Here is a 26859-nt window from a genome sequence, read left to right as displayed (position 1 = left end):
AGATATTTTCACATTCTAAGATATTATTTTTATAATGGACCTGAAAGTCCTAATTAAGGGATCATACAGTAAGTCACCTGCTAACTTGGTTAGTTGGTGATCATTCTTTAAAACAAATGGCAAGCTAGTTGAATTAATTTTCATCTTCCTTATAACTCGATCAACATATTTTTGATATTTGATAATTTCCTTACTATTGTGTTTGCTTAAAAATCTATCTATAATATATTTCAGAAACTTGTACAAGCTAGCAAATATGGACTAGAAGCCTGGCCTTTTTTGACAGCTGGTAACTGCCTGAGCTGTCAGACTTAGCTGAAATCTTATGCATGGATATTAAATTTAGACGAAGCTAATAGATAACTAGATCATAAGTCTCAAGTCTCTTGCCTTAAATAATCAACAGCAATCAGGACATGCGTATGATGTGTAGTCTAATGAAAATGTGCTGGTTTGATGAATGATGACTCAAGATAGCTGGGTTTACAAGTTTCTGTGGTTTTAGAAAAATGTTTTAGCAATCTATGTAGAGGCTAAAGCATAAGGATAGACACCTGAGGCATTACTTAAACATCGTCATGTGACTGATGGCTCATTTCTTCCTGCTGGGTCTAGTGTGGCGTAGGTGTTTTATTTTAAAACTTGGTCAGTCAGACCGGTTCAGCAGTTCCTCTAATACATGCTGCTTATAGGTTGCTGAGCCAGTTAAGACACCGTGGTGATGAATCATGACCATATCTCAGAGGAAGACCTAATGTTAAAATATTGTGGTCTTTAGATGTGTGGGGGTTGGACATTAGGGAAGTGAGAACTTCACGCAGCATGCCTTATTCTGTAGTCACAAATTCTACTGATAATCACACAGTTCATTCCCAGTGTCTCATGTTACTTTCAAAATGTTTTATTTCATCTGAGAGAAACTATGTCCATCCATTTATATTTGAATATTTTTGCATATTAGAATTTCATTCATTTAATTAATTTATAATATTTGAATATCGGTACTGTTAAATTAATAAACACATGAGGTGTGCTGTTAAATGAAAATAATGTCAAAATGTTTTATTCCTCTTATATCAAAGCCAACACTGTTTTGTTAAGAAAAAAACTGCACATTTAACTTCTTTTTCTAATTATAGTTGCTTTAATATTGTGGACCATCTGCTAAAAATAATTTATTTCCTGCTAAAACATATGTAACTATAAACAGTATTTCCCTCACTACAAACTGTAGAATATAGGACTTATTGTAATTATTCTTAACACAAGGCTTAATCCATCTGTAGGGTCACATATAGGGAGATTAGTATGACTGTAATGATTGCACACAGGGCAATGTTTATAGCACCCCAAGACTGTACACAATACAAAGTAAAGTAGCTGTGAAGAAATATTCTAAAGTATATAGAGCTATAAATATCAGATTTACTATGAAGGTGACCTGCATGTTGTCATTGCAAAGTTGTGTTCATAAAAGAGAGTTATTAGAATGCCATAAGCAGGAACTAGCGTTAGAGTATATAAATAATGGCTTCCTGGTAATCTTGTTGGCCATTTAGTAGAATTTTTGAGGCTGAGGTCTGAAAACTTTACTACAGCAGTGAATAGTGAAAATGTAAAAATGTTATATTGAACAATTAGAAAATACTGTAGATTTTATAGTGTAATCTGGCTTTTTTATTTTGATAAGCAGGTGAAATAGTTCAGATTTTAAATAGGCACCAAGACCTGTATCTATAACATTTAAAATATTTTCTTGACTGCTACTAATTAATTAAACTTTTTTGGAAATGAAGCTTCCTGCCTGAAGTTTCTCATAATACACACTCTAAGTGTATTACTGCTAGGGAAAGCTCCAATGAAAATAGTCTCTTTTATTATAGAAACAGCTGGAAGTCTCTTGTGGTGATGATTCATCCCTTTTTTCCCTGGTCTTTCTTTAAATATTTTCAGCTGGGCGGGAGTGCGACGCCTCAGACACACAGTCTCATTGATGAGAATGTTTGTTTGGCTCTGTGTATCCTAGCCACGAGCCCACTCGATTGCACCAGCTCATGTGACACCTAATGAACCAACAGTTTTTGTTTATTCGTTTTTTTTCTCATTTGAGACCTCTCTGTCTTTTTTTCACAGTTCCCACAATCAAGACAGAGCCACATGACGACTATGAGCTCCCTCGCTTGTGTGCACTGCAGCACTCCTCTGGCCTCACCAAGCCGTATTATGCATTGCAAGCTGTGCCTGCCATGATGCCTTCAGAACACAGAGCCTGTGTGACAGCCGCTTATGGCCCTCAGAGACTCACAGCAAAACCTTCATCCCCGTCGTGCTCCTCTTCCTCTCCCAGCACCAGCCCTAACCTGCAGGATCTCTCACCCACGCAATTTTCTCCTCAGTGCCTCTCTCCAGGCTCGAACACTGGGCTTCAGCCTAGTGCCATCCCTCACGTCTCAGCCATCCAGCCCACACCTGGCCGCTACCAGCAGCCTGTTCTCTACCCATCAGGCAGTGCATCCTCTTCTCCTGGCTCCCATCCCTCCACCCCGAGTTCAGCACCTGAACTCATCTTCACTCCCAGTCATAGTTTGACCCAGTCTCCAGTCACAGGTGAGGCCACAGAGATGCCTAAAGTGCCACTGAGGAGTGGGCCATCTCCTCTTTTACAGGAAGAAGGAACACCTGCTACACTGGCCATCAGCATCAAACAAGAACCACAAGAACTGGATCAAATGTATCTAGATGATGGTAAGTCGCAATGCAGTGTACTAGCACATTGTCTGTAAAGTGTTATCGAATACAGTGATTCGTTTTTAGTTCATTGCATACATGTAAAATAAGCTAAAATTAAAGAAATAGATTTAAATTAACAAACAAATAAATATACAGAGAGACAGATTGATTTAAGCTCAGATATTCAGTATAGATATGCTAAATATTATTTTTATCTCCTCCCCACCCCCCAAAAAAAAACTAACAAAAAAAAAAAAAGATTGGCTTCAAATTTCCTTTAATTATTCCTCCATGCAGAATCTTTGCACAAACACAATATCAGATCTATGCACACACACAACTGACATTATTTATCTGTTTTTAATCTGTTTATATTTCAGTTTAATTATATTTATTTTATTTCATTTATGCCAGTTGTTGTTCATTTTGTGGTGAATTTTGACTCGTGTAATGCTAGAAGAGACACCTGTGACCAGAGCAAGGCTTGTAAGCAAAGACAAAGGACCGTTGTAGACTGCCCCATCCTCTTCATTGAAAAAAAAAAGTACAAATCTGCTTCTAATTACCGAGCTGTCAGAAACTATAAAGTCTTTAATGCACACTGTGAACAGGATTCAATACATTTTCATATGGTTCAATTTTAGCAGTTCATAAAAAGTCTAGATATTATACAGACACAAATAAACACATTATTACGGGTTAACCTAAGCCTTGGAAAAATGCTTAACAAGCATTACATAACTGCTTAGGCTATAATATACACAAGCAGTTTAATTCAGTCTGACTTGGTGCCAAAATGCACCACATCATGTGAGTGCTCAGAGAGTTAAAGTTTGATCATAAGTTTTGCAGCTTTTGTCCTGCTTGCTTATAAAAGTTTTGCCCACATGTACATGTTTCATTTGCCTCCCACTTGAATTTTCACCAAACATTTGTCACAAGCAAAATTCATCAGCCAACCAGAAAGTTTTATGATTACATTTTTTGGAAGATGCCAAGGGGATAAAACTTTAAGGACTGATCTGTTTAACCCAGAGGTGTGAGGTAATGGAGTAAAAATCTTTTTCCAAGTAACCCTTCACTTTTCCCTTTTACTTTCAAAACAGATCAGTTACTCTATAAGACATACTAAAACATTTTTTGAAAGTTATTATTTTGTAATCTTGTGGCAACAAGATCATGGTGGCAAATGATCCTTGCTTTCTACATAAATATCCCCAATGTTCATTTGTTTGTACATCTGGGCAAGCATGGGGTATTTGGGTATTAGCACTAGCATAGCATAGTAGTATTTAGTACATGTAGTAAATAATTAAGAATAAAACCAAAATCGATGTGTGGCTCTTTTTATCCATTAATAGTTACATTCAATGTTGTGCACTGTCTGTTAAACATAGTTCTTATCAACACTTATATTATAGCTTCTATAACCAGTTGTCCCCTGACCAGCATCCCTTTATCAGTGTCTCAGAGTTTTATTGTCTTGAAGATTTTTTCAGTAGATAGATAGAAATGATAACTCAGAAACAGAAGTTCCTATCAGTGGCCAGAGAGCAATCTTTTGTAGCAATCTGTCACTAATTTGTTGGCACCGGGTCTTATTTCAACACTCCATTTAGTCTGGAAATAAACTGGACACATATTATTATCATATGGTTTTTCAACAGACTGGGACTTAAGACTCCCACTTAAAGTTTCTACACTTTATTTGAGCAGAATCTGTATTCATACTAACCAGTGCTCCACCTGCCTCACGGAGTAGATCATGTCGTCTAATCAGACCTGGACTCCATCTCAGACATGTCAGATAATCAGACTGGAACCGCTAGTAAAGCAATTGAAATATTATCTGTGTTGTTCTAAGCATGTGGCTAAGTCAAGATGAGAAAGTGTGGTCAATCCATAATGCAGCCACGTTGAGTGGGATTTTTTATGTATTGGCTCATTGAGTTAATACCTGACATTTGTCTAAGCTTTAAGATTAAATACTGCTTATTAGGCTTATGCAGCTAGTGCTTGTTAAAAGTTCTGGCAAGGTTTCAGATTCCATTATCCCTTTCAGGTGTAGTGTTTCTTTAAGATCTTGTCATTCACACACATTATATCACATCTAGAAAAACAGAAGCATGTTAGCTTTAGATTTTGGTAATGTATGCTTTAGACTCATTGGTCACTCTGAGGGTCTGTATTCAATGTAAATTCTTATCAGGCGCTAATCCTCTCATAAATCAATGGTGTGCATGCTCCTAGTTCATATAAATTATGTTCTGACCTTAAATCATGTTTGTCATGTACCTTAAATTTTATGGACAGTCTGTTATTACAAAACCCCCGACTTTTAAAAAAAAGTTGTCTTTTGTCTGCCTTTAGCTTCTCTCTGATAAAGATCCTCTGGGGTTCCTTTGGGATAGCTGAAGGTTATAGAAATCTTTTCCCAAGAAAAAAAAACTTTCTTGCACTGGCTGCATGTCCTCTCCAGTTTCAGAAATCGAGATGACTCGCTGCTATACAGCACAGTAAGTTTGCTGCTTGCTGTAGGTCTGTGTGCTAAACTCTTGCCATAGATACGGCTCTTTCTGCTGGTTGCAAATCTGTATGTTCTGTGTTAAAAGGCAGCACTGAGGCAGATTTCAGTAACAAATATCTATTATAGGTAATGTATCCAATATAGACAGTGTTTATGTGAGCTGAGCTTTAAAATCTCATAAAGCTATATAACTATAATTATCTTTATCATTTTTAAAATAACAATTCATTTGCAAGGGTTTGTAAGATGGGTTATAAATTATAAACAGGTAGAAAGTACACTTTAGAAAAAAGTTTGCTATTTTTACATAAAAGGAAATATAGGATAAATAAAAGATATAAGAAAATTAAAAATAGATAGATAGATAGATAGATAGATAGATAGATAGATAGATAGATAGATAGAATAGTGTCCACAGTAAGTAATAACGAAGAGTAATTAGTATTATAAATAGTATTAAGTAGAATTAAATGAATATTATAAATAGTAGAAAAATTAAGTGTCATGTATAAAATGAGGTTTGTATATTTAACATAGAGACAGAGACACTCTCGTTTGATGTTGGTGTTGCTTTTTGTTGTGGCCTTGATTGTAGACTTTAACAAACTCCTAAGAAGAAAGTTGAATGTTGTTTATCCAACCCATGAATTTGGGAAATGCAGAGATGGCGGTCACTGATGCTTTTGGTTGTTCGATGTGACAAGCAGCAGTGCTGGGCTGATTGTTTGGGAGTTCCTCACTCTTTCACCATTTCCTAGTGGCTGAGACGAGGCAGGCTGTCCACACTCTATCAGGCTTCCCCAGCTGTTGCTTATCCACATACAGGAAACAGGTTCCTGGATTACCTCACATCCAGTTATTCACTTCCAGCTCTGAGTAACAACAGTCCTTTCACTAATATGGTGCCATTTTGACACAATTTAATACTAACAAATAATTAAACTGTCGTTTATTTTTTTCCACTTTGAGGAAGGAAATTGCTGTGCATTCAGTGAAGATATTGTAAGGATGTAACTGTGCAGCTATAAGGCTTTTTGGTCTCGGTTTATACTCCTTATTTGCTGTCGTTTTTCTACATAATCTGAACACCAAATTGTGATAATGAACACCAGATGGGATGAGTCATTTTATCACTGAAAGGCATCGTCTCTAAAGTTCTAGTGATGTTTCTAGGTGACAGTAAATACAGATCACTGATTTCAATTGTTCTCATCTAGTTTGCTCTGTGAGTGGACAAAGAGGTTTTAGAAAGAAATAAATTAATTATAAGTTTGACAGTTTGGCTTGAAATCCAGCTTGTTCATTTTGTATTTTCTCTGTCCCATGTTACAGTTTAATAATCTGTCTTCCATTACCAAACTTTTCATTAGACCCTTTATATGAAATCTCACAGCAAAATAAGATATATGTCTCATGGTAACGGCCAACAGCATCATTTTATTATTAGTCACTGTCTATGGTGCCCAAACCCCATACCCAATGGATAGTTTGGATGGTTATAATTAACCCAAAACACAGCATTCTCTGAGCATGAGCAGTCAGGATGAGGGGAAGTCATTGAATCATTACAAACCCTGTAAAGAAATGTTGGGTTTTGATCCAAACAGAGGAAAGTCATTTATGGGCCTCATTTATTAAACTAGATACAAACAAATGCATTTGTGATTCGTTTGCAAGATTACTTGCACAACAAACGTGGCACATTTTACCAATCGGCTTACCATTTACCATTTGACCAAAAAAAAATTTGACCATTTTACCAATCGGCTTTAAATCATATGAATTGAGGCAATTTGTTATGTTGAGATTATGTTGTCAATTTTAAATAGATTTTTTAGTTCAGTTGCTCTCATGAATTTAATGAAAATACATGAAAAAAGTTTGAAAAGACTTGACTTTCATTTGAAGACTTCCTAAATCAATCATTTTGATATATAAAACCTTTGATATATTAACATATGGACGAAAAGGTACCAAACTATAAAACAAGAGTTAGTGTGTGTCTGTGGTAGTTAGTGTTTGCAATGGCCAAGGTGCTGCATAACAGAAATATTTAAGGCACATTTCACTCAGGAGGCACTTTTTTACTGTTAAGTTGTCAATTTGCCATTCAGCTTACTTTTCTGAGCTTTGTCTTTTAAGGAGCTTTGTGGGCTTCACTAAATATAAATCAGCTGTATCATGATGTCACTTTTAAAAATGATTTGCATTTATCAACATACACCAATTTCTGTATGAGTATAAAGAAAATCAGCATTACCAAAACGTTTAAAGATCTGGTTGCAATGTTTAGGCCAATTTGGATTGGTATATCAAAATATTTGCACACAACTTTACTAAAAGATTGCAACCAAAGGTCTGGCTTGGTTAAGCAACATTTTAATGTATAGTTAGTTGGGTCCGGTGTATTGACACTAGCTGATACTATTGTTTGTGATGAAAAACACCGAGCTTCGACCTGGACTTATTGTTAGTATTCAGTGGACACACATGGCAGATGTTAAAGGAGGGATAATGGTCATAATAAAAATCTGCTTTGCAAAAGCATAGAGCCAAAAGCATAGAGCAGAGACTGATGAGTGCATGCAGTAAGTAACTTGAGTAGAAATGGATTATTTTCACCAAGAGATTTGGATGACCGTCTGATCACAAGCAGCTCCATGTGAGTTGAAAGCCAGACGTCGTTGCAAGCAGACTGAGCTTCAGTGATTCTAATGCTCAATGGACACACGTGGCAGACATTAAATGGAGAAAAGCGGGGTCACATTGAACCTTTGCACAGACCTAGATGGTCGGATTTCAGAATAATTAGATATAATAGAATAATGAATATATTGTCATTGTTATAGAATCAAAATAATCTGCTGTATTTGCCTATAGAGATTAATTTGCCTTTACTTCCCTGCTGATGCTTTATGAACAGTTACAATGGTACGATCTAAACGCATTATTAAAACTTCCATGACCGTTGACACATCTGCTTTACTTCGATTCAAGCGTCTACACCTGTAGGCCATTCATTCCTTTACTAATATCTAAATGATGACTTTGGAGAACTTTAGCTCGTAATAAATTCTCTGAATGAAAGTTTAGTGCACAGTGACACCCAGACAGGTATTTCTTCCTGAACACCTCCTGTGTTTTAACAGATGGGAGCATTTCAAGTGATCTGAATATTGATTCCACTCCCATGAAGGAGCTCGGGGTTTGCCAGAATTCGTCACGAGGACATATCCTTGCAAATTACTCCTAACTGTCAAAGACGTCTAATTGTTTCAGCATGGTCTGGTGTTTCAAAGATGAACACATGTGATTTCCTCTCTATAATTCAGCCATCACGCTAATTCTTTTCCTGCACGAATATTAGTAACAGCCGATTAAATCCAGTAGCTCGTAGACGGAGAGCGAGAAAAATGTGAGGTTTTAATATTTATGACTCTGTCGCCATGAGAAAACTCCTCCTCTTGATACTCTGAAAGGATTTTTTGATTTACAGATTTGTGGTAACACACAGTATGCTGCTTTCCTTACTAGTGATTAATGGGGTCTTTTAGTTATCTTAATACAGTGCATAAGGTTCTGTTAGGTTTATGTTCATGTGGTCAATCTTGATGCCAATTTCTGAAGTTAAGCTTTAATTTCTGGTTAAATGTAAACACTTTTGTGACCCTTCCTGAAGTTGTGTAGTCGTACACACCCTATCCGTTTGCAAGCGGACAAGAAATTTGCGTTAGGACGCATTGAGCCGTTGGTCAGGTCTCGGTCAGGTAGGGCGTCTCCTTAACACCACATCAGGAGATGAAAGGAAGCCTGGGCTCTATTGTTTCATGAGGGAATGTCAGCAATCTGGACTGCCTCTTGGTCCCCGAGGCTGCTTTGTGGTGGGAGCGCCAAGGCCACGGGTCATTCGGAGGGAATTCCTCAGCAGGCTTCCCGATCTTGGCTGGAAGGAAACCCACAGCTTCCAGCTCACGTGGCTCCTCTCTCTCTTTCTTTCTCTCTGGCTCCAGTTCCCCTTCTCTTCTCTTTGTGCAAAACAACACATTTACTGCAGTCTGAGTTTTAAAACATAAAGCTGCATTTGTCAACATGATTTATTTGGATGCTTTGTTTGTCCTTGTGCGGAAATTATCCAAGGTTTTATCTTTAGAAAGATGGAAGCAAGCAGCACAATATAAAGCCTTAAGAGATAGTTTTGTCTAAGCCTGTAGCCTGAGGAATGTGATGCAAGGTATTTTATACATTTATAGAACAGGTTAAATTTTAATTGTTTTGAACCGTTCATTACAGAATGAAGTCTTATTAAAACCATTTAGAACCTGAAAATATACCTTTTTATCCTTCAGGGAGATAGAATTAAAAAAAAAGCCCTGATATAAAGCAAATACTTTGGTATGGTTATACCACACCAGAAATGTTTTTTTTTTTTTTTTTTTTTTTTGTTGCCTCTCTTTGGAAACCCCTTGTTTTTTAAAGCACCCTATAACCTATAACAAAGAAATTCCTTCTGGTAAAAAAGTTCCCAGTAGAACTGTGTGCTGTGTATTTAGTCCACTTTAAATCTATAAAGACCACAACTGTTTTCCTTTTAGAAAATATCCCAGTTATCATCCTTTGAGCAATGCCTGGTTTTCTCTTGAATTCATTTTTCCCTGAAATTGATTTAGAAGTGTCTTACGAAGCCAGGCTTACTTTCCTAATTTATTTAGTATATTGCAGAAGGCTTGATACACTTCAAATCAAGCTACAATTCTCCTCATTGCCAGTGGGAAAAGACAGCTCCAGATGTGTGAGATGTCTGCAGGTGTGCAATCTGAGGAATGCAGCCATTGCTGACTTTTCTCTCTGTTTATAACAGAAAAGGAATGTGTTGTTTTTGAACAGTTGCACTAACTGATACTGTGCTTTGGAGATGGTGATTGAGTTCAGCTGTCTATCATCCTGTTTAACAGTGATATCAATGATTAGATAAAATAAAACCATGTCACAAAATGCTCCCAGTGGGAATGCAGGCAGATATTATGTCTGCTGCTAGTATGCTAACACACTAACTATAAACGCTGGGCTTATCTGCTTGTCCTCGCTATCACTCTGTCTAGGAAGGCCTGGAGTTGTTTTAGGTCAGAGCCATGTGCTGTCACTTCCCATGTCAGGGCCAAAATACATAGACGATTGAGTCTGAAAGAAGCCTCGACTGTGGGAATGCCGTGAGACACACAGCAGGCAGGAAGGCAGCGGACACCAGAGCTCTAGGATCCTCTGATCAGAGGGCATGGCACAGCATCCTCCTTTTTTCACTTTCTCACACACACACATGCGCACACACTGTTTGGATTTTTGGACAAATTCATCTTTAGAAATATTGGGTATAAATCCATAAATGGAGAATTGATTTGTTTTGGCATAAGATGTGTACAGTGTCACACTGAATCCTGGCATTACACAAGTAACACCAATTTTCCTCTTCTTTTACAGTCAATGAGATCATAAAGAATGACCTGTCCAGCATCTCCGTTCATACCCACGCATAGCGGCAACGGGACGTGATTCATACAGAAGAAATTGACATTTTTGAAACTTTCAAACCAGAAGAAAAACATGCCGCCATTTAGCCTGATCGCAATAACAACATCAGCACTGCAGAGTCGATTGCAATTGTAAAGCAGTCAGATCAAAAAGACTGACTGAAAAAGCAGACAGAAAGTGTATGGAATAACAAAATACTACCAAAACAATGTCTATGATCTGATGGACCAAGCCCCTGTACGGTGTTATTTTTTTGGCCTCTACATTTCCTCTCATGTGCTCTTGTAGCTCTTTAAATTATTACCCAAGTGCAATTTGTTTTCCATTAATATTTTAATGTCTAAATGTTTAATGTATGCATATGCATATGTCAATACACCTTAAAATCAATGGTCATATTATTGTTGTTAGACAGAATGTCTAATATGGTAATGAATCATGTTTAAATAGCCATTCCTTTGCTTTACATTGGGATTTTGTCCAGCTGTAATGAAACAAATAACTGGAATTGCATTTTTTTATACAGTGCAAAAGAATCCTATTTATTTTCTCTACCTGAGCTGGAATGAATTGTACACAGGAAAATGAATAGTGTGTATTGTGGTAGTAGAAAATGCTAAATGGAGTGAGCAGTAAAGCCGTGCAGTTTCAAATTTTGAAAACCAAAGTGTTTTAATCAGGTTAGGCCGTGATCTGTTTCCAAACTCTGCACTACCTGTATATTCTCTGTGCCTCTGTGAGCATTTCGTGCCTTACGTGTATTCATAAAGCCACAGATTTCCTTTTCTGCTTAATTGCATGTTGTCAATATTTTACTGAAGAAATTTTATAATCATTTTATCTAGCAGATGACAGGAAAATGTTTTTTTTGCCGTATGTCTTTGTTTGTTTGTGATAGTATTGATGCCATTGTTTTGTAGGTTATTAGCTAATGTATGCACTTTACTTTATACTTCTCCTTAATGATATTGAGGAAAAATGATGACATAATTTTTGTATTCTTTTTTTCATCAATCAGTGAATTCATGAAAGCAACACACCAGGATACTGTGTTTCTTGCCAGCATCTTGTATCCCAATTTTACAATTACTACTACATTTTTTGAATTAGCAATAGCAAAATATGCACAATAAATGCATTTAATAAAGTATGAAGTCATGTACATCATTCCTTTACGATACATCATTAAGTGTCAGGAGTGTTCCAAGAAACATACATACAGATTTCATTTTTGTTGTGCCTTTAAAATAATCTAATGTATTTGACACACAATAACTGATTAATGCAGTTTTAACAAATTGCTCCACTGTATTATGTGGCATGCTACATATTTTGTCTGTGTTAAGGATATTCAGAGGCGTCGTGTCCTATCAGATTGTTGAGCCAAATAGATTTTACATCATAGGCATTAACACTTCTGTGTTCAGTTTTCACTGTTTTGATCACAGATAAGCCTAACACACTTCTATAAGCAGTAGATGCAACATCTCTGGCCGGTTTACAAAGATGATGGTTCAAAATCCATTTGTCTAAACATCACATGTTTCTGTGTTGTGCACACTGTGCCTCCTTAAAAAAGTAGGTGCATGAGGCTATTGAGGATATTCATCAACAAAATCTTGGAAATGTACTAACTAGAACGACTATAGGACATAATTATACATAAGGAATAAAACACTTGGGACTGTGCTGTTATAAGAAATGTGGTGTGACGTGGCACAAACAGAGTAACTGCTCAGACCATGAAGGTGAATAAATTTTCATAATAAGGGTTTGAGTTCTGTCATACTACAGCAATTTGCTAGTTACATTTTTATGCATTACAAAATATAGAAGTTTTTTTTATAATCAATTTATACAAAGTCTTATAAAGCACTGAAACTAGAGACTCCTAAAATGTTAAACATCACCACATAGAAGATTTTATCATATCAGTTATCACTTATATTTTATTATGCATTTATGCATAATACGAAGATTAGTTTCTCAATATTTTACATTACCTTGGTTGAAAAATAAACTTTTCTTAATAATTTAACAAAAAAAACTTGATTTTTTTCTCTGTGAAATGTACATGAAAAACTTGACACCATGATCAATTAAGGAAAAAAAACAGACTCCTGCTTACTGTATTTTCTCTTTCTTGAGTCATGATACTATTAAAGGTAAGCATTCCTTGTTTTGTTGAAAAGTTATATGTTCGTAAATTTATAGATCAGCTTGATGCATCAATTGATATTCATTGTATTATATAAATATAAAAACTGTCATTTTAACTCTATTATCCACTCCAGTAACACAAGCATTACAATATTACAGATATAAAAAAGTGCTTAAAATACTGGCACTATATTGTGGAAAACTAAAATGCAGAAGAATGTTCTAAAGAATTTAAGACATTTGCATTTAGTTTGCTAGATAAAACTTTTCTTAAGAAAGATCTTCACTCTGTGTTGAGTGAATTTCATCTCACACATACACCTGCTGGTAAAAACATACACAAACACACATGAATGACACAATAACAACAAACATGTGGGGAGAAAAATAATAGCTCCCATCCCCATGAGAATGTGCCAGATCTTCTTATCACTACTGTGTCATCTCGTGTACAACTAAATCATCTGGTGCCATTATTGTGGAGTGGAGTGAAATGTCTGGTGCCCAAAGAACCAGGAAGAAGAGATCAGGACATGTGCAGCCCCAGAAAAACAGCTGTTGAGCTCAGGACCTGTGCCAAGACCCCTGTGACACCTGCCAGTACAGCAGGCATATTTTCCATGGGTATGAATCCCCACTGACAGACACAGCCATGGTGACAGAACCTGCCCTGACTGTGTTATCATTAGAGCCATGACCCAGAAATAATAGCGCTATTAGTAGCTTGCAGCAGGTTCCTCAGTTAGGCCTTCTTTTGTTCTGTTTAATTTTAGGTTGGTTATTATTATTATTATTATTATTATTATTATTATTATTATTATTATTATTAATAGTAGTAGTAGTAGTATCCTAAGCAACAATAATCTAGAATGTTTATACAGAAAATATTGATCAGACTGGTAAAGTGCATTTTGGTAGTTTTGATATTTTATCTTAAAAATGGACAAACAAATATATTGTGTTGCTATAAATCAACAAAGGGACATCCATCTATCAATCTATCTATATAATGTTATAAACCCTTAAAGAAATCTATCTATCTATCTATCTATCTAATTTTCTTATATCCTTTATTTATCCTATATTTCCTTTTATGTAAAAATGGCAAACTTTTATTTCAACGATCTCGTTTTTGCATACATTTTGTCTTAAAAAATATGTCTTGAAATGCCAAAAAAAATCTAAACTATAAGGCTAAAAGAAATTAAACATACAGGAGACAGCGCCACCAAGTGGTCGCATTGAATCATTTAATAGCAAAAGGCAGACTCATTAATACGAAAGCACTTCGTTCCTTTTTAATTTCTTGTCGTTATATTGCATTTATATCCATTTATATATAAATTAGTTATTGGTGATAGTGATATACATATTATACTAGATACTGACGTTAGCACCTGGTGCTACATGGGTCTCCTGAAGAGAAAAGGTCATACACATTAACTAAAGGGAACATGATCACAGCTCCAAGTAGTGAACCCAACTGCACTACTGCGCCACACCACACGAGAGCGCTGTGACCTTCATCACGCAAGATCAATGCAATCATCACCTTTACATAGGACAGTGTGAGAACAAAAAATGTCCACGCCGCCACCTGTTATAAAAAGAAATAGATTAACATGTTTTAATCACTTTAAACTGAGTGTTATAAATATTAAACTGATATATAAAATGTATTTATATTACATATACGAGTGGCAGCCTGGGAAAATCCATCAATGTCACTGAATTCTGGTTTAACCAAAATGTAGTTTTTCCTTTCAGTTATATATTCAAGCATTAGTATTAGTAGTATCGATAATAAATATACCTTTTAGCTATACAATTTTGATTTTTTTTAATAGATAACTGGGGGGCACGGTGGCTTAGTGGTTAGCACGTTCGCCTCACACCTCCAGGGTCGGGGTTCGATTCCCGCCTCCACCTTGTGTGTGTGGAGTTTGCATGTTCTCCCCGTGCCTCGGGGGTTTCCTCCGGGTACTCCGGTTTCCTCCCCCGGTCCAAAGACATGCATGGTAGGTTGATTGGCATCTCTGGAAAATTGTCCCTAGTGTGTGTGTGTGCCCTGCGATGGGTTGGCACTCCGTCCAGGGTGTATCCTGCCTTGATGCCCGATGACGCCTGAGATAGGCACAGGCTCCCCGTGACCCGAGGTAGTTCGGATAAGCGGTAGAAAATAAATGAATGAATGAATAATAGATAACTTCCTAACATTTTGAACAAATACAATAATGCATCCAAGTTAGTCTGGGCAAACCTTGTTAGCACAGTAAATGTCATGATTTTCTCATGTTGGAAAGCTTTGTACCACAGTGAAAGACAAAAGTTAGACATATTAACAAGAAATGTTTTCAACAAGACTGACTGAATTAGTCAGCGATTATTTCCTCACTGGCGCTAGCACGAGAAGAGATCAGTGGAGTATAAAGATGCTAATGTGGCTAGTTATTTATAACAATAACTACTAATAAATGATTGTTGTCATTTTCTAACTTCTCATTTTTAGAGCTAGTCAGATTTTAAAATAGCAGAATTTGTGACTATACATTATGTACTATATAAGATATGCTATATGATAGATTTTCCCAGGTCAGTACAAACAAAATAAGCCTCACTTGAGGAAGTAAGAGGTTTAAATTCAAATATACTTTATGTAACACATTACTTACTATTAGAATGGCTCCAGAAATGTGGTTGACCAGCAGTGGACAGGGACTTAGCACTGCCATAGCCATGATATAAACAGCAAGAATGGAGCCAAGACCAGTCAGAAACCCCATCAGCACCAACGACCTTTAAACATGGAAAGAACTTGGGTTCAATGTTTGTTAAAATCTGGTAGCGTATGTAATTATTTTTGGAGGCTCATAATATCCTATTAAATCTCAAACTGTTTTTTTTTTTTTTGCCATCAACAAATACTATAAATATGGTCACTTACCTTTGAGCATAAAACATGGCAATGAAGCAGGCCAATGGGTTTGCTAACGAGGCCATTGTAGCAGACCAATGATAAGCACGGTTTCCATAAGGCAGGCATGAATAAGACTGAACTGATAGTAACACCGAATTGGTCAGAGCATTCACCCAGGCCAGGATGAAGAAGATGTAGAAAATTTGTGCCCAGCTGTAAGTTCCTTTTCCAAACATCCCCCTGAACTTCTGGATGCCATTTAGAGAACTCATCATCGGCTTCTGTTCTGGTGTTTTCTTTTTCTTTGTAAAGTCTGTCTTTCTAACAGCACCTTGGTATTTGAGATTCATTGAGCGTTCTCGAGCCACTACTGGAAGGTTGTTCAAAAGAAAGAAAGCTACCAAGCAGACAAACATCATGGCTGCCAGGAAGAAAAAGAAAGCCTTAGCTGAGAAGTTGGCTGGTAAGTAGTGCGGTATTAGGTGATAAGTTGAGTCCATAGACCCATTGATTGTTTTATTGAGATTTAAGTTTTGGGTGCCATTGACACATTGCATGACACCTACTCCTTGAATCAGGGCCACAACAGCTGGGATCAGTCCACTCAAACCTTCACCTATATAATAGGTGGTGAGATACACTGACTTGAGCTGCATCATGAATGGTAAGAAAGTCACTGAAGAGGTGCAGTCCACAGTAGATATGAAAAAGGTCAGGATCAGGAGATAAATGCTACGCTCGACTCCTTGTACAATAACGGTCTCCTTCCAGAAGAAAGCTAAGAGGAGGCTTGCGAGGGTCCCAAAACTGACAATGACATAGATCACAGTGGTTTCGTTGAGCTTTCCTGGTTGGAGTTGATGCATCAGGGTGACAAACAGAGGACCAACATTAGCAATCTGGGTCAGGATGGACAGATAAGAGGGAAGGTACCAGCCCTCAGGCACCTGAGGGACGATGAGGGGCAGTTCAACCCACAGCCCACAAATGGTCACCCAGGAGCCCATTCCAAACAGGCAGGCTAAGACATGAGTGAGGAGAGACATGGCCTTGATTTGTCTGGAGTCTCTAACAGATATAATAGTAACAAATAAATAAGTTTTATAAGCACATCAAAAGCAAGATGCAAAAAGCCCCAATTGTGAACAAATTGTAGAATAAAATGAGTAAAGGTACACAAAAAATAATAGGCCTGAGTCATATACTTAGTAAATTATTAGAAAACTTGGTGAATTATTAGTCTATTTCCCTAAGGGTTAACTCAGAATTTCTAAAAACTTTTAGAACCAGGAAACCCTGTTTAACAGTGTTTAAAAAAATTACATCACTGACACATTTATGTTACAATATAATCAATAGATTGCACTCAATTAAATGTTTACAAAAATATAAATAGCTATTTCCTAATTTTCCACTCATGGAACCCATTTTTAATTAAATTAGATTCTAGTGCATTATTTATAAGCCTTACAAATGAAAAGAAAAAAAGGAGGTTTGCACTATGATTTGTCACTGTGACAAAATTTGATAATCGAAAAAACATTTCATGAGTGGATTCAGTGTGTAGAACTAATCTATACTAGACTATTACTAGACTGTTAGAAAGTCATCTTAAATCCACTCTTACAGATATCTGGGTCTGATTAGACTGTAACAATATCAGGAAGATGCGTTTCACAATGTGTAGACACAGCCCAGGTGCAAAAGCCAATGTACTGTAATAATCATAGAAAAAATAAACCGAAAGTTTTCAACTTTCTGAACACTACTGACACATGGAAAACATTAGCTGAATATATATTATTTGAGTGTAATTATTGCACAGAGTAAATATTTCTCTATTAAAATGAATTTTAAATGTTCAATAATTGTGCTCACAATTGCCAAAAATGCCAAAGGGTAGATACTCACTCGTTAGTCAGTCAGTTTGATCTGGCGACTGTGAAGTGTTTGTTAAATGTTTGCTTGAGATTGTAGGTGTGCATCCACAGACCAACCATGATGACCTGCCTGTTGATGTTTTATCAAAAGGTGCACACACTTGATTATACTTCCACTTGAGATTAAAACCAATATAATGGATTTACAGAAATGCAATCTCCAGAAACAAATGTTTTTTAGGAAGCAATTCAGAAAAGCTAAAGATTGAAAAGATAAAGCATTTCTTAACTTACTACAAAGATAGTTTACTTATCGTACATAAACCCTTGAAGCAATGACCCTTTACGCTTTAAATTAGAGAGAGCAAATATAATATACAATGGCAACAAAACATTACAGCTTATACATGGGGTAAGAAATGCTGTTTTGTAAAAACAAAAAAACAACAAAAAAAAAATGCAAACAGCACAACAAACTGGAATCTTAAATTTTAACCTTGGTAAATTTTAACCGGATTAACCTTTTACCTGTGATCCCTTAAACTGTGGCTGCATTATGTAACAAAGATTTTTTTAAGCCAAATTCCTTCACTTCCGTAAACATCTATAGAGACAGATGAGATGTCAGACAAGACAAAATGTCACAAGAAACAATAAAAGAAGGACAATATTCAAGGAAAACCTTCATTCTTTAATATTGTACACAGTAATCCAGTTTCATTAATAATTATGTAGGAAACATAATTCAATCAATACAGTCAGCTATTATGCATCAGAAAAAAACAAAAACAAAAAAAAACTCACATCAGATTCACAGATAAAGGTGTTTAAGTCCTTTGGTTATACACTAAATATACTCTAAATATTAGAGAAAATATTTTAAACTATTTCTAACTAACATTTTGTAACCATTTGTCATAAGCTGTAACAGCTTTTCAATTCAACTTTAATTATTGGTCTCAAAAATGAACCTATTGATTATGCATATATTAATTAGTCAACTTAAAAAGAGAGTTTTTAGTCTAAATGAGTAAATTTGTATAAATCTTCATATATTAGTTGCATCTTAATATAAATTTCAACAAGAAAAGTGCTCAAAATTGCAGTGTATTATTCCTATAATTATCAATAAATTCACTTAGAATTAGAGTTGCATAAGAGTCCTCTAGTTAGAACATGTTAAAATGAATGCTCTCAAAAATTAACAAAAAAAAAACATGACTTGAAACTAATATGATCAAATAATTCTAATGAAAATTAAAGTTACCACAAAGCTAATTAAAAATGGTGAATATTCAAGTTTAATTTGCAGTAAAGGTGAAGAATCTAACAATGCAGTGTAGAATGACAATTGATTTAACTAATAAAACAATTGAAGCTTAATGGATTAAAGACAGAATGCTCTGGTATTTTCGGATTTCAGTTAAGGATGTAGAAACATATCTTCATTTCTTCTAAGTAAATCTTCTAAGGATTGTTGCAAAGCCTATAAATCTAATGGTGAGGAATGATCTGATGTTTTTTGTGTGTGTGTGTGTGTGTGTGTGTATTCTTTTTAGTCTATGGGCATGTTTTCCTTTTGAGCTATAAAATATTTAACAGACTTCACAAAACTTGGAGGGGCAATTTTTTTTTTATGTGTCCCTTGGGATATATTACTGTATATCTAGGTTCACCTTCAGATATATTTGTTGTTATCATCAATGCTTCCACTACCTCAGGAATGAATTCATGCTTGTGTGGATGAATATGTCTTGTTGCAAACATTTGATTTGTTTTTACATGTACAGGTGTATTTATTTTTATGATTGCAAAGGCTCTGCATTCAGGCTGATCCATTTATCTCCTTCATACTACAAACACTGAAACTTCACAATACTTTCCATTTCAATCCCACATGTAATTCTGCTCACTACATACAGTAAAGGCACAAAGTGGATGTGATTAAATGCTGACACTGGTGCTAGCTGCAGGTGTTCACACAGTCCTGAGCTCGCTGAAACACCTGGTACACACTCACTAGTGGGAAAATAGAGAGTGCTCCGATGAGAGAGCCGGCCTGGATGAAGACTCCACACCAGAGCAAAGCAGTGTGTCCTGCCTCATGAAGAAGAGTGCTAACCACCACCTTCACATACGAGAACAAGCCTGTGAAGATGATCCATGAGATCACCTGTGGAGACAACAACCTTCAGGCATCCATTTAACATCATCATATAGATCTAGCAAAATACAGTACTACATTCATCACGGTTGGTCTCTAAAGAGTAAGTAATTTAGTTCAAATGTTTATATCCTTCTTTTTAACATCCAATGCACTGATTTTAGAATTAAACAAGGTTTAAAGGTTTATACAAGACTGAAAAACATAGCATATAATCAGGAGCATGTTTAACATTTTGGGGGCTCAAAGCAAAGTGAGGACCTGGAGCCTTCATGCCCCAAAATTGCCTAAGATTTTCCTTTGATTTGCATAAGGGTAATATTGAGTATATAGAATTAAGTGAGACAAATATAAACCAGATATATTTTACTTTGAACTGTGTAACGCCTCACAAAATTGTTAGTTAGGTAACATTTTAAGAAAATAAAAATAGTGTACACTGTCTCATTCAAAATCATACAGAATCCTTTTTTTATTTTAAAAATAAAATGATACACAGTCTTTTCTTGGTTTTACAGTAGAGACTTCTTTTTGTCTGTCGTCTTGCATATTCAAAAAACTAGTCTTAAAACCTTTCTGGTTTTAGCTTCAGCAAAATCGTTAATTATATCCTCCGTGTTCAGGGATGATGTAAGCTTTGGCAAACTTTAAGTATTTGATTTATTTTCTATTGTTTTCTTTCATTTTTAGGCTTCATGGTTGAATCTTTCTATGTGTCTGGCCTGCATGTTAATAAATGATGTCAAAAACAATCATTAAATGTGGCCAGTAGGGCTGCTCCAAGCCCACGGGGCCCCATGCAATTACATGCTTTGGTAAACACACTACTGCATATAATATTTATTATAACCAGCAGTTAAATTCTACTTAAAGAAGAGAAACCTGAACTAATCAAAAGAGATATTATATAAAATGATCATCACTTACCACCATGGCCACTCCTGCATGTGTTCCTAAGAGGGGTGGGCATGGACTAAGGGCAGCCAGAGCCAGCAGATAGACAGCAAACAGTCCTCCTCCGAGTGACATAAAACTAAGGCCAACACTAGACCTATAACATTAAATGGATAATTTTTTACTTTAGCAGAAAATCTACTGCCTGTTACAAAGCAGTACGACTTCCATAACTGTCGTATATGTCTCTTTATTGAAAACGTTACCATTTCAACCATTACATGTTTTTAACTTTCCAGTATACAGGTTAAATTATGTGGTGTGTTCACTGTACAAGTCCCTGTGTAGGCATTGCTACATTTATTAGAATGAGTGCAAACATTTTAACAATGAAAATAAATACACACTTTCTGGTCAATAAGAACCAAAAATTCAAAATTTCTGTGGTATAAAATTAGCTTAGCATAGAGTATTTGACCATTTTGTTACTTGAGGTAATTAACGAATATCTGTGAAATTCATCACACTACTTTTCTTGTTGCTATAATCTTTTTCACTTAACTGAAAAGTTTCCATACACATTAGTGAAAATGTACAGGTAAGATTAATTGCGTAGATAAATTTGGCACAATCTATATATTTTACTCATTCAGTGTAAACTTTGTATTAGCAGACAGATCACAAAGTCAAACATTTTTCTGAACCCACCTTAGCAGAACAGCCATGGCTGCAAAGCATGCCAGAGGATTTGCGATGTTTCCCAAGACAACAGAGAGGTGAAAAGCCATGGGACCGTACGGCAGGCAGGAAAAGCTCTGCACTGATGGCAAAACCCCATTAGTCAAAGCAGTGGAGATTCCAAGCAACATGAGCAGGTAGATATTGCGTAAAGTCCAGAAGGACACAGCAGGGTTCATTTTCTCCACTTCATCGTGTTCCTCCGACACTGGAGATTCTTCATTTTGTAATGGGTGTTCCTCTGGTCCTTGATATTTCTCAGTCACTTGCTCTGGGACCTGACTTACTACTGCTTCAAAAGATGTTGCAAATGTGTACATCAGAGCCAGGAAGGAGAGTGAAGAGATAGTTAGCATCACAAACAGGAACCAGAAGAAGTCCTGGGCTGGGAAGTTCTCTTTAAGATAATGAGTCTGAGTGCCATTTTCTGTCTTGATGCACTCGACCTTCCCTACACCCTGTCCAAGGGCCACGATACACGGGAAGAGTGCACTGAGACCTTGGCCAACGAAAAACGTCCGGATGTATTGTGGAGGGTAACGGAACATAAAGGGCAAAAAGGTCACATTAGAGGTGCAGCACACAGTTGAAAGCAGCACAGAAAGAAGCAGAAAGGCCACGGATCTTGGTTCACCAGCAATTGTTACCACTTCTGACCAGAAGAGGGCGAGAAAGGCTGAAGCAACCACTGCCAGGACTTGTATAGCATGAATGAGCGCACGCTCATTCAGAAAACCTGGAGCAAAGTGGTGGGTTAAAGTGACAGCCAGTGGACCCACATTACCAAAGGCAATAAGCACTGAGAGATAGGCTGGCAAATTCCATCCTACAAAACAGAAAAGAATAATAGATTTCATCATAATGCATAAGCTATGCATAAGTTTCTGCTTTGTAAAAAAATGTGCTCATATGAATAAAAATGAAGCCAGTTAAAAGGCACAAGATATTGATTTTACAAGTTACTCATTCTTTGCTGCATTTTATTCTGATTGTTTCTAATGCAGAGAAGTGACTTACCTTCTGGCAAAGTGTTTACTACCACAGGCAGTTCCACCCAAAACGAATTTACAGCTATCCATGATCCCATTCCGAACAAGGCCACCAAAACGTGTGAGACAGCAGCATTATTCCACCACATATCTGTCTTATAGCTGTATTCCTCTAATTACAGAAAATAAAAAAGGTCAATACACATCCATATACCACAGTGATGAAGAAGATGCTTGAATTTCCATAACAGCATGTCTCTGACAATACTGCTTACTGCAAGAAGAAACAAATTTCCATTAATATATTTCTGTATTTTGATTTTTTTTATTTTAAATGTTTATATATCAAAATGTTTGGTACTACAAAAACATAATTTACTCATTCCCAACACTAAACCAAACTCAGAATAACTGGGACTGTAATTAGTCCAGTTTTGTGCCATTTCTCATTTATCAATCATAGTTAAAGAATTTCCCAGCATTTTTAGATAATATAATGGACTTATAAAAGAAGTCATTATCTAGTGAATACAGACATTTTATAGCTACAGCATTGTGATCAAAATTCCCTGTGTATACATTCAGAAGTCATTAAATAATAAAAGATTCCTTAAGAGGATACTTGAGTTAGATCATATTTAGTCACAATGAGTTGAATCTGAGTAGCTTCAGTTCAAATAGTGCTAATGAGCAGAATTTATGTAATTGTTTTAAGCTTCACACAAACACACACAGAGTCCAAAAACATGTAGATTTTGCAAAAATCTAAAACAATCTACAGACCTCAAAAAGACTTCAACATTTATCAATTTTATGATTTTTTGAAACAATATCTATACCTTAACATACACTTTTTTATACATTGTGCAATAATATTATTATTATTATTATTATTAAGTAGCACAAAAATTATCTGAAAAATCCAAGTTTAAGCTGAATGTGGTAAGAATACACAGAAACTACAGAAAGGTGAGGGATATAGTAGTTTATTTTAAAACAAGCTATAGAAATAAATGCATATTATACACTTAACTGAATTACTTTACTATAACAAACTCTATAAGGGCAAATCGATTAGAGACATCATAAAAAGTATTTTGATTTTTTTTTAAGAACAGAAAACAATAAAATGATGAATGAAATCATGATGGAAATCTAAATGGAAATAATGGAAAAATCTATGAATCAGGTGAAAACTCAAACACTTTCTCTCGGTAACTCTGAAAGATTACACAGTTGTCTTTATTCTTTATATCTATTTATTGTTGGAGATGGTTGATTCAGTTTGTTCTTGTGGTGTAACTTGTGAAATACTTGGACTCGCTTCACCCCCAACTACATTTCCAGTCGGCTCTGTTGCCAAGCTCGTGGACTGGTTATCGCAAGGCAAGATGGCCTTCAGTTTGTTGACCAGGTCTGACAGAGAGAAACCTAAACGATTCAGCCGTTTGTCTCGGCACCCAACGACAAACTTCTGGTAATTTAACTCTGAACGGACAGCCTCTCGCTTTTGAGAATGGTGTGCTCCTTCCATTCTCAAAAGCAACTGATCGACATCTTCAGTGCTTTTACATGGGCCTCCGTTTTTTTTCACTGAAGCAATTATGGTTTTCCTGTAATTCTGGTCTTGCATTTTCAAATTACACGACAACTTATTCAATTTTCTTTTCTTTTTTAATTTGTTCAATGGTCGCAAATTCGCCCTGTCAAACATGACATAAGGCTTTGAACGTTTCTTGACAGCTGGAACCCCATAGATAGCACCATCACCATTCGAATGGTCTGCTGCATTACCCTCAGGCTGCACTTGGACTTTATCCGGCCTGTTTTTGTTGTAGGAGTATGCATGACCAAACGGGTACTCGCCCATCAGCTGGGACAACGTGCAGCTAGCAAACTGTTCCATGAGTTCCCCAGAATGATCTTTGCAGTACTTGCCTCCAGGTAAGAAGTCTTTGAGATTTTCTTCCATTACAGCAGCAATGACCTTCATCATCCTCTGTAAGCATTCCTTCATTAAAGCACCATATTGATTCTTTGCATTTCTATGGCAGAAGGAAAATACACCAGGAAAGCTGTTCTCCTGCATTGGAACCTGGAGAAACACATTAGTTACAGCCTCGGGTTGCAAGAGAACAGATGCATCCTTGGACCACTCTAGAAGCTTCTCATAAAGGCAGTAAAGGTACTTGCTGAACAACACGTACTGGGCGTCACTCTTCAGGAGCTGCCAAAAGGGCCCCAAGACTTTACAATACACTACAGCCACAACACAGACGAGAGCCTGTATGGCCTCATCGCTAGCATCAGAATTAATGCTCTCTAGAAAAATATTTGCATCATCTTTAAGTAGCTGTAGGTCAGACACAAACAGTGCAACATCACTGTAATGGTGAACAAGCGCAGCTGCTGCCTCAAAATAGTTAATGAACCTATTAGATTGATTGACAGGTAGCCTAGAAGGGTTCTTCCTCTCAATGCAAAAGGCAAGCCAGTGCCTTCTGTAATTATTGTTGCTTTCTCCTCTCGGACACAAGATTTCACAAGCCATGTTGATGTACCGAGTGACGGCACTCTCTCTGAAGTTTAAAAAACCGTTAAATTTGGGGTTTTTGTCTCGTCCAAGCTGATCCCCTGTAGTGTTCACAATTTCTCTTTCAAATGACATGATTTGCTTCTCAACAGCATCAATAAAATTGAGAAGGAAATGAGCATTGCAGTGAAGGAAATTCAAAGGCGGTGGTAGCACAGGTTCTTTTCCAGCTGAGTTATAGGCCAAGACCTTTTCATTCAGAGACTGCATGCTGAGATCTTCTTTCAGCATCAGAGCATACTGATTCTTGAGGAGATCCATAGACACCAGATTGGCCCCATCAGTTCTCCCTCCATACATTTCTGTAAGTTTTTGCAAAGACAGCACAGAGATATCGAGGATGGATAAACAATCTCCCGTATCAACCTGGGTCTTGTCTTCCAAGTCAGACTTGGGCTCAGCAGGCTGACAATGATAGTCATCTTCCTTCTTCACTTCTCTTGGTTGAAACGTCTGGTCAGAGTCATGGTCACATTCCAGCTTTGGCCTGTTTTCAGTATAGCAATGTTGCTTTGGATTGTATTCAGTGCGGAAGTATGAGAAATTAAACGATTCACTTTCATCCTTGATCTTGTCCGGTGGAATATTTTGGATCCTTTGAATGAGAAGACGCTTTCTTTTCAAATGCCCTTTGATTACCGACACACTCCTGTATTCTGAGTCATCATTGAGATCAGAGATAAGATGAAATGGACTCCGAAGAAATTCATCGTACAATCCACTGCTCCGGTATCTTCTGGTTTGATTTTTTCGACACTGCATCCTGAACCTTTCCAGACTTGCCTGAAGGAGTTTATTGGCTTTATGGATTTTACCATCACTGCAGAATGCAGGGTCGAAATTACAAAGCCATGACACCAGAACAACTGGGTCAAGTTTTTCTCTTTCAATGAAGCTGGTCAGTTCTAGTATCAGACCATTTGTAACGTCTGTTAACTTTGCACGGTCAGAAAAATCTGACATTTCAAGCAAATCAGGTCTGCTGATGCCAATGCTATCGCATATTGGTCCCACAAATTCAAAGTTAACATTTGACTCGAAAAAGCTTTCTCTGGCGTCTCCGGATAAGCTCATAGCTGTTTCTGTATTCCTTTCAATCAAACCTCGAAAATCTGCAGACTGAAACACTGGAAAAATCTTCTGAAGCCACTTTGTTATGTTCAACCATGAAGCATTATTGTCCTCTCTTAATACGCCGACTTGCACCAGAAGCCGGTTCGTGCAGAGCTTTTCATCCAACTCCAGTGACTCGCCGGTCTGAGATCCAAGGAAGTCATCCAGAAGGTTGAAGTAGAAATCATCCTCTACAATAGAACATATATCATATAAGTCAAAGGTTTAAAACCAAAAGGCTGCCAAAATAATCATGACAAAAGGATATTCAAAAAAAATAAACTTCTTAAATTTTTTTTAACAACATGTTAACTGTTGCATTAAAATGTATGTGTATGTCTATATTTTACATATTTTTGGATAATTGCTTTTACATTTCATATTAGTCTGTATAAAGCTCTGAATTAAGAATTCCCTGAAGATAAACATGTTTCTGTTTTGTAGTTGTACCAAGTCATGTTCAAGCATTTAGTTCTCTCTAAAAGTGAAACAAGAGAATTTAAAAATTTATGGGAACATGTTGGACATTTGTAAAGTATCTAATTAGAAATCAAATTGATCATGGCACATATCCAGCAACTTTGTGAGGAAATCATACAGCTCCAAAGTCTTTAGACATGTATGCAAA

General features: G+C 36.5%; 3 protein-coding genes across 5 annotated transcripts in view; 1 reads left to right on the top strand and 2 right to left on the bottom strand.

Moving 5' to 3' along the window:
- The window catches only part of nfatc1 (nuclear factor of activated T cells 1), a 38358-nt gene extending 26428 nt beyond the window's left edge, over window positions 1-11930 (top strand). For both annotated transcript variants that reach the window (XM_060897655.1, XM_060897653.1), the window contains exons 9-10: window positions 2134-2745; window positions 10733-11930. In XM_060897655.1, the coding sequence (XP_060753638.1) occupies window positions 2134-2745; window positions 10733-10788 (668 nt within the window). In that variant the 3' untranslated portion in view covers window positions 10789-11930. The remainder of the gene's footprint in view (window positions 1-2133; window positions 2746-10732) is intronic.
- A 965-nt stretch (window positions 11931-12895) lies between these two features.
- On the bottom strand, window positions 12896-17885 carry si:ch73-196l6.5 (riboflavin transporter 2). Its single transcript, XM_060897439.1, has 4 exons — window positions 17772-17885; window positions 15888-16928; window positions 15616-15739; window positions 12896-14540 (listed from the first exon to the last, which is right to left on the bottom strand). The coding sequence occupies exons 2-4, from the start codon at window positions 16904-16906 to the stop codon at window positions 14334-14336; spliced, it is 1350 nt and encodes a 449-aa protein (XP_060753422.1). The 5' UTR covers window positions 16907-16928; window positions 17772-17885; the 3' UTR covers window positions 12896-14333.
- A 525-nt stretch (window positions 17886-18410) lies between these two features.
- The window catches only part of slc52a2 (solute carrier family 52 member 2), a 10409-nt gene continuing 1960 nt past the window's right edge, over window positions 18411-26859 (bottom strand). Inside the window, exons 2-5 of one of the 2 annotated variants that reach the window (XM_060897500.1) lie at window positions 22554-22697; window positions 21507-22362; window positions 20832-20955; window positions 18411-19913 (exon numbers count right to left, since the gene is read on the bottom strand). In XM_060897500.1, coding sequence (XP_060753483.1) covers window positions 19704-19913; window positions 20832-20955; window positions 21507-22362; window positions 22554-22674 — 1311 coding nt within the window. In that variant the 5' untranslated portion in view covers window positions 22675-22697 and the 3' untranslated portion in view covers window positions 18411-19703. Of the gene's footprint in view, window positions 19914-20831; window positions 20956-21506; window positions 22363-22553; window positions 22698-23501; window positions 26423-26859 lie in introns of those variants that run through there. The other variant, XM_060897499.1, reaches the window with a different exon arrangement.

The sequence above is a fragment of the Tachysurus vachellii genome, chromosome 21 (assembly GCF_030014155.1).
Source record: "Tachysurus vachellii isolate PV-2020 chromosome 21, HZAU_Pvac_v1, whole genome shotgun sequence".
Lineage (NCBI taxonomy): Eukaryota > Metazoa > Chordata > Actinopteri > Siluriformes > Bagridae > Tachysurus > Tachysurus vachellii.
Note: the sequence above shows the minus strand (reverse complement) of the source record. Positions and strands in the feature narration are given on the sequence as shown.